The following is a 16,002-nucleotide window of genomic DNA, read 5'->3' on the forward strand; positions in this document are numbered from 1 at the left end:
TAAACATATCAAAGGGAGAGACTCCAAACCTTTTGTTTTGTTTTGGTTTTGGTTTGGGGGGATACGAAAGGAAAAAAGGGAATTGAGTAAATCCCTAGGACCAGCTGCCATTCATCCAGGACTTCTGAGTTTGGAAATAAAGAATGAAGTAGCTAAGCAGCTCACCAAATATACAATTTATTCTTGAAAACCAACAACTGTATCTGAGGATTGGAATTTGATGAATGCAATTCTTACCTTTACTAAAAGAGCTAAAGATAATGCTGGGAATTATAGACTGCTAAACTTCAGATCAGTACAGAGGAAGCTAGTTGACACTAAAGTAAAAAAGTAGCCAGTGTGTACAGTTTAATGGGGACAGATCAGCACAGCTTTAGTAAGGGTAAAGCAAATGTCTCTAATTTGACAGCATTATTTGAGAAAGAGATATCCTTTGATGGGGAACACACCTTTCCATGGCAAAACCCACAGGAAGGGGGCCCCAGAAGTTGGGGGTAAACACTTCAAGTACAATCTTACAGAGTTTCTTCTGAACCCTGAACCTTTAGGGAAGAAATGAGGGACCCAGTGCCCAAATCCCATGAATTCTCTAAAATGTCTGGACATTCAGAGGGCTTAAGGCCATATCAGGTAGTAATCCAGTTGAACAATTGAAGGGAGGTGATCAGGGAGAAGAGAGACTGCATGCAGTGCCCTCCTTTAGAGAGCAGACTTTTTGTGCAGGAAAACCTGTGGAATGTAATAGGACCATAGGGACAACAATTTAGCAAACTTCAATAAAGGATTCAGGATGTTATAAGAATAGTAATAAACTTTTCAGTTATGCTATTCTCTATTAAAATGTTTCAAGGGATATGAATCTTCCTGATTCCAGGCATAAACTGATTACCTACTGAGGTCAAGAAGAAATTTTCCTCCCCTGGAACAGTGTTGCATAATAAGCCAAAGACAGCATGAAGGGATTTTGCCTTCCTTTGAAGCATGAAATAGAGGATACCTCTAGAAGCAGGATACTGGATTTCATTGACCAATGGTCTGGGCTGGTATGGAAACGGTATGTACCTCTTTCTCAGTGGGAGGTACAAGAAAAACTTGGTACATAGATCTCTAAAAAGGTTGTGAACTGATCCCTGCTGTTCAGTTTGTGTGAGGTTGGCAGAGAACCACACTGGAGGTTCAGGTTCATTGGAGTCAGACCACTAAAAGAACTAATATGTTATTTCATACTCAAAGAGATAAGCATGTGTTCTGTCTTGTTCATCTTTATTTTAAATTAAAGAAAACAACAAAGAATATATATAAAGTCTCCACTGGGAGAAAATAAAAAGCAGAATGACCTCTCTCTCTCTCCCCCTCTCCCTCTCCCTTTTAAATCTTCCATCTTAAATCCAGTCCACATCAAGCCCAATCCCCACCAGACAAACAGTTGTCTTACAGTTCAAGGTGCAATGCAAAGAAAACAGAATGATGGCTACATGTTCCACAGAAGCATCTCCCTTGACTCCCTACCAGAGGTTCCTTGCTTACTCTAGCCTTCCTTTCTTAACAAGCTCCAGTGCTCCTATAACCTTCAGGCAGATGTATATGGGATAGGTGGCTGACAGGCTCTCCTTGGCTCAAAGACTTGTCCTGTATTCTAAGGGGGTTGATGGCACCTATAAAGATAATGAAAACATAAATGTTTGATCAAAAAATTTGACAAGGTGAGCATGCCAAGAAAATCCACTTCCCAATATAATCCAAAGCATTATCATAATATTCCAGCTCATTTCTAAGGTATCCCATATTTCTGCTGAAGCCTGTGTGATTCATTAGGCTCCCATTCATTATGAAAATAGACTAGCAAATTACATTCTCTGTAAATGGAATCATTATAGCAGTAATTTGCAAAATACATTAAGCCCTTTGATGATCCTTCTCAAAGAAAACACATATACTTTTAAACACATTGCTACGCTATTATAATTTTAAAACTGTAGGCCTTGCATTCATAGCTTTTATTACTTATTTTAGAAAGTATTTCCCTATGCAACTAGTGTCGACATTTTGGATAGTTGTGTACTGCTTCACCCTTTATAATTGTCACAAAGAATAAAGATTTAATAAAGATTCACTTGTCTGTGAATATCAAAGAAATGTTGAGTGTACTAGTATGCATAGACTAATTCATTTGGGTGTTAAATGGTATTGTTTTCACTTATCAATAACCTGTTGATTGCTAGAGCATTACATTATTTATAAATAGAAAAGGAGTACTTGTGGCACCTTAGAGACTAACCAATTTATTAGAGCATAAGCTTTCGTGGGCTACAGCTCACTTCATCGGATGCATGCAGTGGAAAATACAGTGTGGAGATTTTATATACGCAGAGAACATGAAACAATGGGTGTTACCATACACACTGTAACGAGAGTGATCAGGTAAGGTGAGCTATTACCAGCAGGAGAGAAAAAAAACCTTTTGTAGTGATAATCAAGGTGGGCCATTTCCAGCAGTTGACATCATGAATAGGTCAGAATATGAACAAGAGGCTGCTCGGCAGCTCTCCAACACGAGTTTCTACAAGGCATTACCCTCTGATCCCACTGAGAGTTACCAAAAGCAACTACAGCATTTGCTCAAGAAACTTCCTGAAAAAGCACAAGATCAAATCCGCACAGACACACCCCTGGAACCCCGACCTGGGATATTCTATCTACTACCCAAGATCCATAAACCTGGAAATCCTGGGCGCCCCATCATCTCAGGCATTGGCACCCTGACAGCAGGATTGTCTGGCTATGTAGACTCCCTCCTCAGGCCCTACGCTACCAGCACTCCCAGCTACCTTCGAGACACCACTGACTTCCTGAGGAAACTTCAATCCATCGGTGATCTTCCTGATAACACCATCCTGGCCACTATGGATGTAGAAGCCCTCTACACCAACATTCCACACAAAGATGGACTACAAGCCGTCAAGAACACTATCCCCGATAATGTCACGGCTAACCTGGTGGCTGAACTTTGTGACTTTGTCCTTACCCATAACTACTTCACATTTGGGGACAATGTATACCTTCAGATCAGCGGCACTGCTATGGGTACCCGCATGGCCCCACAGTATGCCAACATTTTTATGGCTGATTTAGAACAACGCTTCCTCAGCTCTCGTCTCCTAAAGCCCCTACTCTACTTGCGCTATATTGATGACATCTTCATCATCTGGACCCATGGAAAAGAAGCCCTTGAGGAATTCCACCATGATTTCAACAATTTCCATCCCACCACCAACCTCAGCCTGGTCCAGTCCACACAAGAGATCCACTTCCTGGACACTACAGTGCTAATAAACAATGGTCACATAAACACCACCCTATACCGGAAACCTACCGACCGCTATTCCTACCTGCATGCCTCCAGCTTTCACCCTGACCACACCACACGATCCATCGTCTACAGCCAAGCTCTGCGATACAACCGCATTTGCTCCAACCCCTCAGACAGAGACAAACACCTACAAGATCTCTGTCAAGCTTTCTTACAACTACAATACCCACCTGCAGAAGTAAAGAAACAGATTGATAGAGGCAGAAGAGTTCCCAGAAGTTACCTACTACAGGACAGGCCTAACAAAGAAAATAACAGAACGCCACTAGCCGTCACCTTCAGCCCCCAACTAAAACCCCTCCAACGCATTATTAAGGATCTACAACCTATCCTAAAGGATGACCCAACACTCTCACAAATCTTGGGAGACAGGCCAGTCCTTGCCTACAGACAGCCCCGCAACCTGAAGCAAATACTCACCAACAACCACATACCACACAACAGAACCACTAACCCAGGAACTTATCCTTGCAACAAAGCCCGTTGCCAATTGTGCCCACATATCTATTCAGGGGACACCATCACAGGGCCTAATAACATCAGCCACACTATCAGAGGCTCGTTCACCTGCACATCCACCAATGTGATATATGCCATCATGTGCCAGCAATGCCCCTCTGCCATGTACATTGGTCAAACTGGACAGTCTCTACGTAAAAGAATAAATGGACACAAATCAGATGTCAAGAATTATAACATTCATAAACCAGTCGGAGAACACTTCAATCTCTCTGGTCACGCAATCACAGACATGAAGGTCGCTATCTTGAAACAAAAAAACTTCAAATCCAGACTCCAGCGAGAAACTGCTGAATTGGAATTCATTTGCAAATTGGATACTATTAATTTAGGCTTAAATAGAGACTTGGAGTGGCTAAGTCATTATGCAAGGTAGCCTGTTTCCTCCTGTTTTTTCCTACCCCCCCTCCCCAGATGTTCTGGTTTAACTTGGATTTAAACTTGAAGAGTGGTCAGTTTGGATGAGCTATTACCAGCAGGAGAGTGAGTTTGTGTGTGTATGGGGGTGGGGGGGATGTGAGAAAACCTGGATTTGTGCAGGAAATAGCCCAACTTGATTGTCATGCACATTGTGTAAAGAGTTGTCACTTTGGATGGGCTATCACCAGCAGGAGAGTGAATTTGTGTGGGGGGGTGGAGGGTGAGAAAACCTGGATTTGTGCTGGAAATGGCCCACCTGATGATCACTTTAGATAAGCTATTACCAGCAGGACAGTGGGGTGGGAGGAGGTATTGGTTCATATTCTCTGTGTATATATAAAGTCTGCTGCAGTTTCCACGATATGCATCTGATGAAGTGAGCTGTAGCTCACGAAAGCTTATGCTCTAATAAATTGGTTAGTCTCTAAGGTGCCACAAGTACTCCTTTTCTTTTTGTGAATACAGACTAACACGGCTGTTACTCTGAAACCTATCAGAGGCTCGTTCACCTGCACATCTACCAATGTGATATATGCCAACATGTGCCCCTCTGCCATGTACATTGGCCAAACCGGACAATCTCTACGTAAAAGAATAAACGGACACTAATCAGATGTCAAGAATTATAACATTCAAAAACCAGTCGGAGAACACTTCAATCTCTCTGGTCACTCGATTACAGATCTAAAAGTGGCAATTCTTCAACAAAAAAACTTCAAAAACAGACTCCAACAAGAGACTGCTGAAATGGAATTAATTTGCAAACTGGATACAATTAACTTAGGCTTGAATAAAGACTGGGAGTGGATGGGTCATTACAGAAAGTAAAACTATTTCCCCATGTTTATTTCCCCCACCCCAACTGTTCCTCACACATTCTTGTCAACTGCTGGAAATGGCCCACCTTGATTATCACTACAAAAGGTTTTTTTTCTCTCCTGCTGGTAATAGCTCACCTTACCTGATCACTCTCGTTACAGTGTGTATGGTAACACCCATTGTTTCATGTTCTCTGCGTATATAAAATCTCCACACTGTATTTTCCACTGCATGCATCCGATGAAGTGAGCTGTAGCCCACGAAAGCTTATGCTCTAATAAATTGGTTAGTCTCTAAGGTGCCACAAGTACTCCTTTTCTTTTTGTGAATACAGACTAACACGGCTGTTACTCTGAAACCTACATTATTTATATCTCTGTTCTTAACTAACCCTAGATCAAAGGTGTGTATTAGTATTACAATGAGAATTTACTTGATGTGTAAACTTCATGAAAACTAATGAAAGATTGTTGTGTTACAATTTGTATTGTGTATATCCTTGTAATCATGTTTACCCATCAAACATGATTGGAGCCTTGAAAATGTAAATGAAGAAGGTTGCTAACTTCAAAGCATGGGTCATTGTGTTCAACAATGGAAATTCACACACCCTGTCTGCCTTTAGTCAACAAAGGAAAAGTCCATGTTCTGAATGCAAACACTTGCCAGATGGCTTTCTGCGGAAAGGAGCTATAAGAATGGATCCAGGGAACAATCCTGTATCTCTGTGCAATTTGGACACTCATAGGGAACATTCCAGATGCAAGACAGAGATCCCCAAAGTTATTTTGGGTAACCCTGAGAGACTTATGGAAAACTAGCATATTACTACATTCCTACTATCATTTTGGACTTACAAACTTAGACTCACCTGTTAATGTATTTTACCGGCTTTAACCTTTTAATAACGCTCATTTCTTTTTTTTAGCTAATAAACCTTTAGTTAGTTTACTAAAGAATTGGCTGCCAGAGTTGTCTTTGGTAAGATCCAGAGTACTAATTGACCTGGGGTAAATAACTGACCTATTGGGGTTGGGAGTAACCTAAAATGGTATGTTTCAGAGTAACAGCCGTGTTAGTCTGTATTCGCAAAAAGAAAAGGAGTACTTGTGGCACCTTAGAGACTAACCAATTTATTTGAGCATGAGCTTTCGTGAGCTACAGCTCACTTCAGCTGTAGCTCACGAAAGCTCATGCTCAAATAAATTGGTTAGTCTCTAAGGTGCCACAAGTACTCCTTTTCTTTTTGCTAAAATGGTATGATTTTTGGTTTATCACTAAGTCCAGTTGTCTGAATGGCAAGGGGGGCCGGAGAGTCTAAGGGACTGTCTGTGACTCCATGGGAAGACTAATATAATGATCCAGGAGTTCAAACTTGTTACTGGCTTGGTGAAATCTAATTATAGAATATACCACCAGTTTGGGATGTCTGCCTTCTTTTCTGACAGTCTGATCTGAGATTGGCACTCATAGTTGTGAGCCACTTCAGAGAGTGTCACAGTAAGTCTCCAGAATTTTTTTCTCAGTTTCATAAAATGAACTGAAGGTTTTGATTAATTCAAAAGCAACTACTACAGCTTATATTTAACATTATATTGCCAGTTCCCAGTTATAAACCCCTTTCCCATTCACCCCAGTATCCTATAAAAACATCTACATAAATCTTTGTCCTGTAAGAGTATATGAAATCTTCAATTATAGGAGTGATTTTCACCCTCTACCTCTGAAAATTTCTACAGAGGAAATGAAGCCTTGGTGTGGTTTGTTATACTGTAAATTTTGCTGTCTTCTAGGTCTGTTTTCTTGAGCCTGATTCTGCAATGTGTGCAAATTTCTACTATGTTACATGCGGGAACTTCTTCCTGCATGGTCAGGCCCCACAGCAGTTACATCCCACTGGAAAAATGGAAGTGTCAACTAGAAGAGAAATACATGTGAACATGAAATAAAGTTTTCTCTGCAGCTGTCCTATAGGCATTGAACTTGCTTCTGGGAGAGAACAGGATGACAATGAACCTTGCAGAAATGAAAAACTAATGTCTTTGCGGTAGCATTCTTTCAATAATCATACAGTAAAAAGAAAACACACAGCCTCCCCCCCCCCCCGCTCCAAAAAAAACCCTCTGTCCCTACAAGATGAGGTGAGGTGGGAAGGAGAGAGAGATAATTCATTCACTTTGATAAATTTCTGGTGTGCTGAGGTAGCAGAATGATGGGCACAATATCAAAACCTAGAGTGGCGGACCCTGTTCTTACTATCTAGTATATAATTGCTTTTTTTGGGAATTCAGCAGAGGTTAGTCAGTGGACTCATCAAATTAATTATAAAATTCCATGTAAAATAATGTTGCCCCTTTGTTGAGCCATAGCTGATTTCTGGGCCTTACAGGTCAGCTTCCCATTGGAGCAGAAATTGGTGACCAAGATTTGGGATTTATTCTGAGTATAATTTGTTTGGACATAGAGTGTACAGTTTCCTTGAACAGGGGAGGCCACAAACAACATACAGGCAATCCACTACTACAAAAACCTCAACTAAGACATCATTGACCCTTGACCCAAGAAGCAGCTCTCTTGGACACTCCTGGAATTTCAGTGCTTAAATACACTGTTCCCTTCTCTACAGCTGGGCTTCTCACTGGGGGAGCCGCTTGCCCCAAAGCAGTTCATTTAAACACCACATGACTTCCAGAAGAGTGAGTCTTGACATCAACCTCTAGCCTTTGTCGTGTAAAGAAAAGGAATCTCAGAAAAGGTTGACTGCCCAGATGAAGGATGCCTTAACCCACTCTGGGTACAGTGACAATATCCTGAGTGTCTATAGATCTCAAATCAGAACATGCATGACATTAACATTTTTTTTTCCTAGTTATCCTTAGGATTGTAAAGTGAAACACCCAGAAGTCGGGAAATGATAAGGTGAAGATTCTCTGCACAACCTTAACTCTGCCCTCTTGTGCACATGGATTATGATACAGTTTTAAATTCATTATCACATTATTTTTTCAGCTAGGCCCCTGAGATGTTCAGAGCTCAAGATGAATGATACTCAGCAAATGAAGCAGCACTTCAATAGTTTGTTTTCTCCTTATTGTTTAGTGGCCCCAGGCTTCACTTATTGCACATCATAAAATTAGCTTGGCCACATGGGAGCAGGGTTTATGTGGCATGGGAAATGAAAACTGACTGCTTCTCTGTTTTGCATTTACATTTTTATTAAAATGTGATATGAATTGATTTTAACCCATTTTGATATACAAAAAAATTAGAAACAAACTTAAAAAAATCACCTGTCATACAACAGCAGAAAAAAAAGTTGAATTAAAAACAAAATATTGAAAGCAGTTTGTCAAATGAACAGATTTTGTTTGCTGTTAACAATATTTGAAAGAAAACAAGAACATAGTGAACTTGGACTTGTAGCTGCTTTGAATACTCATTATTATTAGCAGTGATCCATGTTACAACATTACCTATGCTTAGTTAGGAGTATACCTGAGTCAAGCTGTCACAGAAACTGTTTTTAGTGCTCTTCCATTACCTCTGCATTTTAAACAATTTTACTGTGATTTTCTCCTTTGTATTTTTACATTTGGTTCAAATCATTTTTCTGTGGGTTGAAGAAGGATTCAAGGCTATTAGATTAAGGGGGGAAATGTCCTGTTTGGCATGTTGTGGACAGTTTGACCATCCTGTAGAGGAGAGATTGAGCAATCAGGAAGGGAATCTGGTTGCGTGGAGGAAAGGGTATTGTAATATTTGTGACTCCTTCATGACTTTTGCCTTTGTCCTTTGACTAAACTGTGGCTTCTGAGACCTGTCAGACCCTTTTCATAGTACATATAGGACTTGTCTAGACTAGGATTTGGAAGGTGTTAGTTTACACTTGTTAGCCTACTGTAGACAAGATAGTGTATCTTTAACACTGTTTAGCTCAGCTGAGCGGGGGTTTCCTATTTCTGTGTGAAATGGTGTGTTGTCAAGGCAGAGTACTCTTCCCACCTCTCCAGGGTCTCAGGGTGGGCTAAAGGCAGGTGGCTCTGTCTTCCCCTCTCCCTAGCTTGGAGGTTTGTTCTCTGGGTGTGTGGTGATGGAAGTGCTCTTGACAAAATACAACAGTATTTTATAGCAGGGGTTTCCAAACTGTGGGATGTTTACCGCCACTGGTGGTACATAAGCTTGTTGTTCTACCATTTAACTTGACAATTTTTTTTATGGTGGAGGTACATGAACTAATTAAGTTTGGGAGTTGCTGTTCCATAATAATCATACTAATACTGCAGTAGCATTCTTGAAAGATGTAGTGTTTTGGATTACTGCTGTAAAATACTATAATACATTTAATAAGGGTGCTTTTCCTTCCTTCCCTGGCCCAGAGATTGGATTGGCCTGGCAGGGGATTCCTCCTGAGTCTCCTGCAGCTGCTCCTGTGTTAAGGAGGGATTGTGGTGCTCTCATGCCAAAACCTGGGTTGAGTTCCTTGGGTTGGTGGCTCTCTTTTCCCACCCTACTCACTAAGTCTAAGCACTTGGTGTAGGTTTTTTTTTTTTTCTTCTCTTGCCCTTAGATGATTTCTAGGCTCTCTCTTGGTCCCGCCTGGCTCCACTGCCTGGCTCTGATATATAACAAAATACATCATGGGCCAAATTCAAATCTAGTGTTAATGGCTCCAATACTTTTTAAGAGAAAGGAGTTGCACTCACTTACCTCAAGTCTGTGTTGAGTACCAGGTACTTTTAAAGGTTAGATTAATGTGAATTTAACCTTTGGGCCATATTCAACCCATATAAATCCACAGAAGTCAAGACATAAGCCAGGGATGTATTTTGGCGCAATAATAATGTTATCTATTAGTGCTCATGTCATTTTTAAAACACCTAACTGGTTGGTGATTTGCAATCTTGGGGTTGGTTAGCTGTGGTAAGGGAAGACGTTTATTGTATGGTGTCCTTTTCCTTCCCCTCTCCTGTGCCCGGAGATCCACTCCAGGTTTTCTTTCCCGCTCCGCTTCTGTATTTCGGCTATGCAATGTGTAGCACGTTTTTCTCTCGCTATCTCTCTCTCTGGGTGTCTCTTTCCCTCAGTCACTGTGTCTGTCTCCAGGATTTCTCCCTTCCTACTTGAGGAGGCTGCTCCTGCAGGCTCCGTCCGCGCGTGTGAAGCAGAGGTTCCCCTGGATCCCGTACTTGCACTCTGGCCCAGCCACCCACCCACACACAGAGTAACACCACCAGAGGCGCGCGCAGGCACGCACACACACACACACACACACTTGTGCATGCTCCACTCCATCCCCACACGCGCAGACAGGGAGTGAGGGCTCGCCAGCCTCACACGGGCAGGCACCGCTCAGTGGCTCCAGGATTTTGCTGCCCCTGGCTCGGGACTCCGATCCGCAGCAGCCAGCCAGACCTGTGTGTGCCGAGGGGGGGTTGTTCGAACTGGGAAAGAAGAAGCAGGCGGGGGGCGGCCGCTGCTGTTCCTGGCACCGCTCGTGTGTGTGCACATCTCCCCTTCGGCTCATAAAAGTTTGCCTCAGCAAGCCGGGGGAGCTCCTCGCTCCGCCTCAGCTGGGGGACCCCGTCTGCCCCTCACCCTGGAGGCACCTCGGCTCTGTTCGCAGCGGGTGAAGGTGGGATCGTTCCCCAGGATTTATTGAGCTGGATTTGCATTTTGCACCATGTCTTCGTGGATCGCGGCTCCGCTGGTGGCTTTCACCGGGCTGCTGCTGTCACTTTCGGCCGGGGCTGATGTGAAGGCTCGGAGCTGCAGTGAGGTGCGGCAGGCGTACAGTGCCAAAGGCTTCAGCCTGGTCAATATACCCTTTCAGGAAATAGCAGGTAAGGACCAGGGGTGGGCGGGATGGGAAGGAGGGGGAGGATGTGGCGAGGAAATGTGTCTACATGTGGTTACAGCATCCCACCAGCTTCTCCTTCTTCTTTCCCTTCTGGATTAGTTGAAATGTTGTTCGCTTTTGCCTGGTCTCTCCCCTTCCCCCTCCCCACCCCCCCCGGCTCCTTACCCGGGAGCAGAGGGCAGCTTTTCTCACAGCCCTGCACGCTGGGCGGCTGGGATCGGGAGCCGGGGCCATGAATTGCCTCATTGTGTGAACACAGAGAATTCGGTGTCCCCCCCCCCCCCCGCGCCCCTCCGGACAGTCTGACAGGGAAGGGACACAGCATGAAGGCGCGCGCCAGAGGAGTGGCAGGGGCTGGGCGTGAGTGAGCGCTCAGCGCCCCAGCAGTGATTACACTGGTGGCCTTTGGAAACTTTACTTCGAGTTGCTGCTGGGTCATTAAAGCCAGAGAGCCGTCTTGGTGGTGGGTCCTGCCTCCACTGCCCGTTCCTGCGGGGAGACAAGCAGTGCCCCTTTGCCAGTTGGGGCAGCGAGGGGATGGGGTTCTCCCCACTGCCACCGGCGGGCTCCTCCGCCTGCAGTTGAGATCACTGTCTGGTTCCCGAGGGGATCTGCACATACATTTGGGTTTTTACGTGGGGCAGAATTTACAAACACAGCGAAAGCGAGTCTTCTCCTGATAAACATGACTCCGGTTAGTCAAGTCTCAGCACAGACTCCCACGAGCACTGAACTCATCACCAACCACCAGATTCCTCCACTCCCACCCAAGGAAACGGGGGGCGAGGGGGGGGGAACCTGGGCAGCAGCAGCTGCTGGGGAGATTTTCCCTGCTGCTCTGAAACATTGTTACAACAGGTTCATTTCAACCCTTCTTTCTAGCAGGGATTTTTTTTTTTTCAATTTATTGGCCAGCTTTTAGCTCCAACCATATGCTCATTGTATCTCTGGGACTGACTGAATAAAAATGTGTCCAGGAAAGAGAATCCTTTGGCAATCAGATAGTAGAGTAAAGGAGATGCAGGGGGATGACTCGGAAATGCACGGGCTTGGGCTGCTCAAGCCCTCCGGAGAGAAATCCGCTCTGCAAACTCCTAACACTTTGTTGCTTGATTCTCCTGTTTGCGCCGCGAATTGGGCACTCCGTTGGTTTGTTTTCTTGCTTTTTTTTTTTTTTTTAAAGTTGGAAGCAGCGATTTTTTCTCTCTTTGGATTAAATAATGCCAGTGCTGCTTACTGTTTATTATCTGGCTCTTTATCATCACAGTGTGGTGCAAACATCTAAAGACTTCAAACATGCCAATCTATAGAACAGGAATGTTGTTCCACAATATGAATACATAATGGTCCTCCAGATAGATCCCCGGGTGTAAATGAGCATAGCTGCACTGAGTTCCCTGGAGCCCTAATTAAGTGGCACACCAGCTGAGGATCTGGCCCATTGACAAATATTGGACAAGGACAGGAGAGTGAGGGGCCTGTGCTTGTGGCAACTTAGAGACCTCTCTTCCTTCAGCTCAAGCTCTTGCTCACTTCCTCTATTTTCTGTGCCCTTTTTGGAATTCTTCTCGAATTGCTAATCAATTATATGAGAGCTCTCCTGTGAGCCACATGCCCTCCCAGTTTCTCAGTCATGCTTTCCCTTCACTTATGGTAATTTTCTTCTCTCAGACTGACAGTGACAGGTCAGTTTATGCCCTGTCCTGTTTTAAAAATCCTAGTGAATTTCAAACTTTTAATGGCTTTGAGTAGATAGTTCTTGTTTTCAGCTCACCCAGAAGTGTTAGTTTCTTCTCCACTCTTGATTTTTTATTTTTTTATTCCATTAAGAATGGCCATGCACTGTTTAAAATATCTTCCTTAAATGTCAATTGAGCTTACAGGTTTCTATTAATAAGTATTGAGACCTAATGATTAGTTGCTAGTTAAATATTCACATTAATCATAGTTAAAGCAAAGATTTCTATCATCTCCTCTTTTATCCTTGTGGAATAGGAAATTGATGCAGCTGTATATGTTATTTTTCCTAAGCATCCTAACTTTAAAATGCAGTTGGTTTTCCTTAATGTTTAACTACTTTGAATCTGGGTGAGATGATACTTTTAAGCAGCTTACTTGTAGACTGTGGTATACTTGATTGTTGGGGAGACTGTGTTTATATTGTGTTTAGGTAATGTGTTTAGCAGTATGCTGTTTTGCACACGCTGCTGAGTGCTTTTGTAATAATTGCTTGGGAAGGCTATCCTGTTGTTAAATGGAATTCTGTCTATTTGTCACTTGATCCAATTATTATAAGCATTTAATTAGAACAGCCAACATAAGGATTTGATGGTGCTGGGTTTGCTTGTTTGATTTATTTTCCTTCCTGGTCCTTTTTTGACTTACATGAACTATAATTGCTGGTTAGTGAAACAATCTATTGCAGCATTGGTGTGTCAAGGTGCATCAGACTTCATACATTTGAGTAACTGCTTTATTTTCAAAGGAATTTGATGTTGATCATTTGATAGTATGATTCAAAAGTAAATGATGCACAGTTTGATTTGTGGTTTTGGAGTTTAATATAGTTACACTTTTACTTTTGTTTTTTAAGAAGCTACCTTTTCTACATGAGACTATTTGAACACGTGTATTAATACAAGGTGTTGAAAAAATATGCTAAGCTTGCGTAAATCAGATAGGTACCAGACATGGAGGAACCCAAGTTAAAATCACTTGTAAAACAAAATTTGTTGAATACCAGCACACCTTATATACATAAATTAATATTAATACACCATTGTTATTGGGATTTGCTTGTTGTAGTAAACCTGCCTCCCCACAAAAAGCCAATACTTTTTAGATAAGTTCTGTTCACACTAGTACTTCTCTTATTACTTTTAATAGTTTTGGGGGGAAATATGTTTTTTTCATAATATTTCTAGTGTTACATATGTTTGCACTGTAAGACTGTTTCTGTACAGTATTTTGATACAAATGAAATATGTGTTAAAGTTAATGATAATGTGATTATAATGAACATATTTATTTGCAATTGTCTTGTAGGCTCCTATGTTAGTGCTAAAGTGTTCAGTGTGACTTGTGTAGTACCTATCAAATGTAGTGACTAAACCTACAACCCTAAATATCGTGGCTTTTTGGGGATGTTGCTCATTGAATTCCAGTGCTGCAAACTACTTCGGACTATTGCACACAGAGGTATTTTCCAGCACTTAGGACCAAATACTGGTCTTGCTGGCAAATCCCCAGTAGAAGAGCTTTGCCTGGGAGTGTCTTGGTGGAAGAATCCTCACCCATGTGTTATCACAGAAAACAGTATTGCAATACACATAATATTGATACAGATTTTCTTGCAGACATTGATATCCCTGGCACAGGTGACAGTAGTTGCAGGATCTACTCAAGGATACCAGAGTAAAACCTGTCCTCTTGTAAAACTGCTAGTGAATGAATTCCATCTCTCATAGATGCGATGAGGACACAGAGTGTCACAAAATAACCTTTGTATAAAAATACTGAAAGGATAATGAATCTGTCTATTTAAATGATGGTGATACGAATACAATATAATTGTTGTATGTACCAAGTACACTTCTTCAGGCTTGTTGTGGAAGATGGTGTTATTCTGTGTGTGTGTAAGAATATCAGAATCTGACCCTTTAAGATATTTATATGAAAGTGAAATGTCATAGTAAAAAAATCTGTCAACAATACTTGTTAAATTCAAACCATGATTTCAATAACTTTAAGCATCTGACTTAAGGCAATGAAAACTGAAAGTTCAAAGTTAAAGTTGGAACATGTCCTTAGCTCACACTGTTTAGAATAAAATGCTCCACAATTTAAAAGCCAAGGCAGTGTCTGAAATATGCTTTTTCTATTTAAATGAGATCCTTCGTCTTATTTAAACCTCTTTGTTCAGTTCTCTTGTTTACTTAAAAAATGAAGTATTTTATAGTAATATTTGAACTATAGATTGTTTACCAAAGAGATCAGGATGTCTGTTTTGGAGTAAATCTTGAATAACTGAGTAATTACAGTGTTCCTTGGAAAAAATCTTGACAGATTTAGAGTTTTAAAGATTACTTCAAAAGTCAGTAAATCTGTTCTCCTGTGGAAACAAAGGGCAGGATAAGATTCAGTCAACCAAGAGGCGCTACAGTGAAATTAGTGAGAGCAGAATCAAGCCCTTTATTTTGAAGGTCAGGAGTCTCCTAAAGTTAACTTTGACAAAGTGTCTTTACAATGGCAAGATGGGGAGCACTGGATTAAAGAAAAAAAAAGCCCCTTCACCACCCAAAACAAAACAAACAAGTCCTGTTTCTTGTATGCCCTAAAACAATAATTAAAACTACTGCATAATCATTCATGTAATTGAGATATTAATTTGTGTCAGAAGCACCCAAGACATTTTTTCTTAGTGTTTCCCCCTCCTTACTTATTGTTAGAATGCAATGACTGGTTGCCAGAAGACCATTGGGAAAGCCTGGTGGTCAAACTAGTGTCAAGCAGCTTGTTATTTAGTTATAAGTTCTACTGCCATCTCCATTGAAGTGAATGGGAACTCTGTGAGCAGAGTGGCTGTATAACTGGACACAATGAGAGACTGAAAAAGGCTAAGGACCTGCTTCAGATCTCTGAACAGTACACTTCAGAAGTAATGACTGAAATCAGTGCAGTTACACTGTTGTAATTTTGTGAAATCAATATTGGGCCCTTAGAGATTAATGTATCCTTGAACTGTGCTCAGTTCAAAGACTGAAGTGGGGATGGGATTTTATGTGATCTTTGCACTGCCCCTGTGCTAGGGCTGCCATTGCCTGGTTTAGCCCTGGTTCTGCCCTAACTTGTGTCTGATCCCTATGAGCCATGCCAATAGCCAGGACATAAAATAATTCTCTGGTTACACCTTCCTACTTTGGTAGTGCCCCAGCTGATTACCTGCTCTGGGGGCTTTTTTGCGGGCCGGCAGTGCCTGCTATTCTGACTCTGCAACAGCTAGGAATACCCAATGGAG

General features: G+C 42.0%; 1 protein-coding gene across 2 annotated transcripts in view; it reads left to right on the top strand.

Moving 5' to 3' along the window:
* Window positions 1–10,080: 10,080 nt before the first annotated feature.
* Window positions 10,081–16,002, top strand: part of GPC6 (glypican 6) — a 1,115,179-nt gene continuing 1,109,257 nt past the window's right edge. Inside the window, exon 1 of one of the 2 annotated variants that reach the window (XM_084617953.1) lies at window positions 10,081–10,968. In XM_084617953.1, the coding sequence (XP_084474079.1) occupies window positions 10,809–10,968 (160 nt within the window). In that variant the 5' untranslated portion in view covers window positions 10,081–10,808. The remainder of the gene's footprint in view (window positions 10,969–16,002) is intronic. The other variant, XM_084617954.1, reaches the window with a different exon arrangement.

This window comes from Lepidochelys olivacea (assembly GCF_965140295.1).
Source record: "Lepidochelys olivacea isolate rLepOli2 genome assembly, chromosome: 1".
NCBI lineage: Eukaryota > Metazoa > Chordata > Testudines > Cheloniidae > Lepidochelys > Lepidochelys olivacea.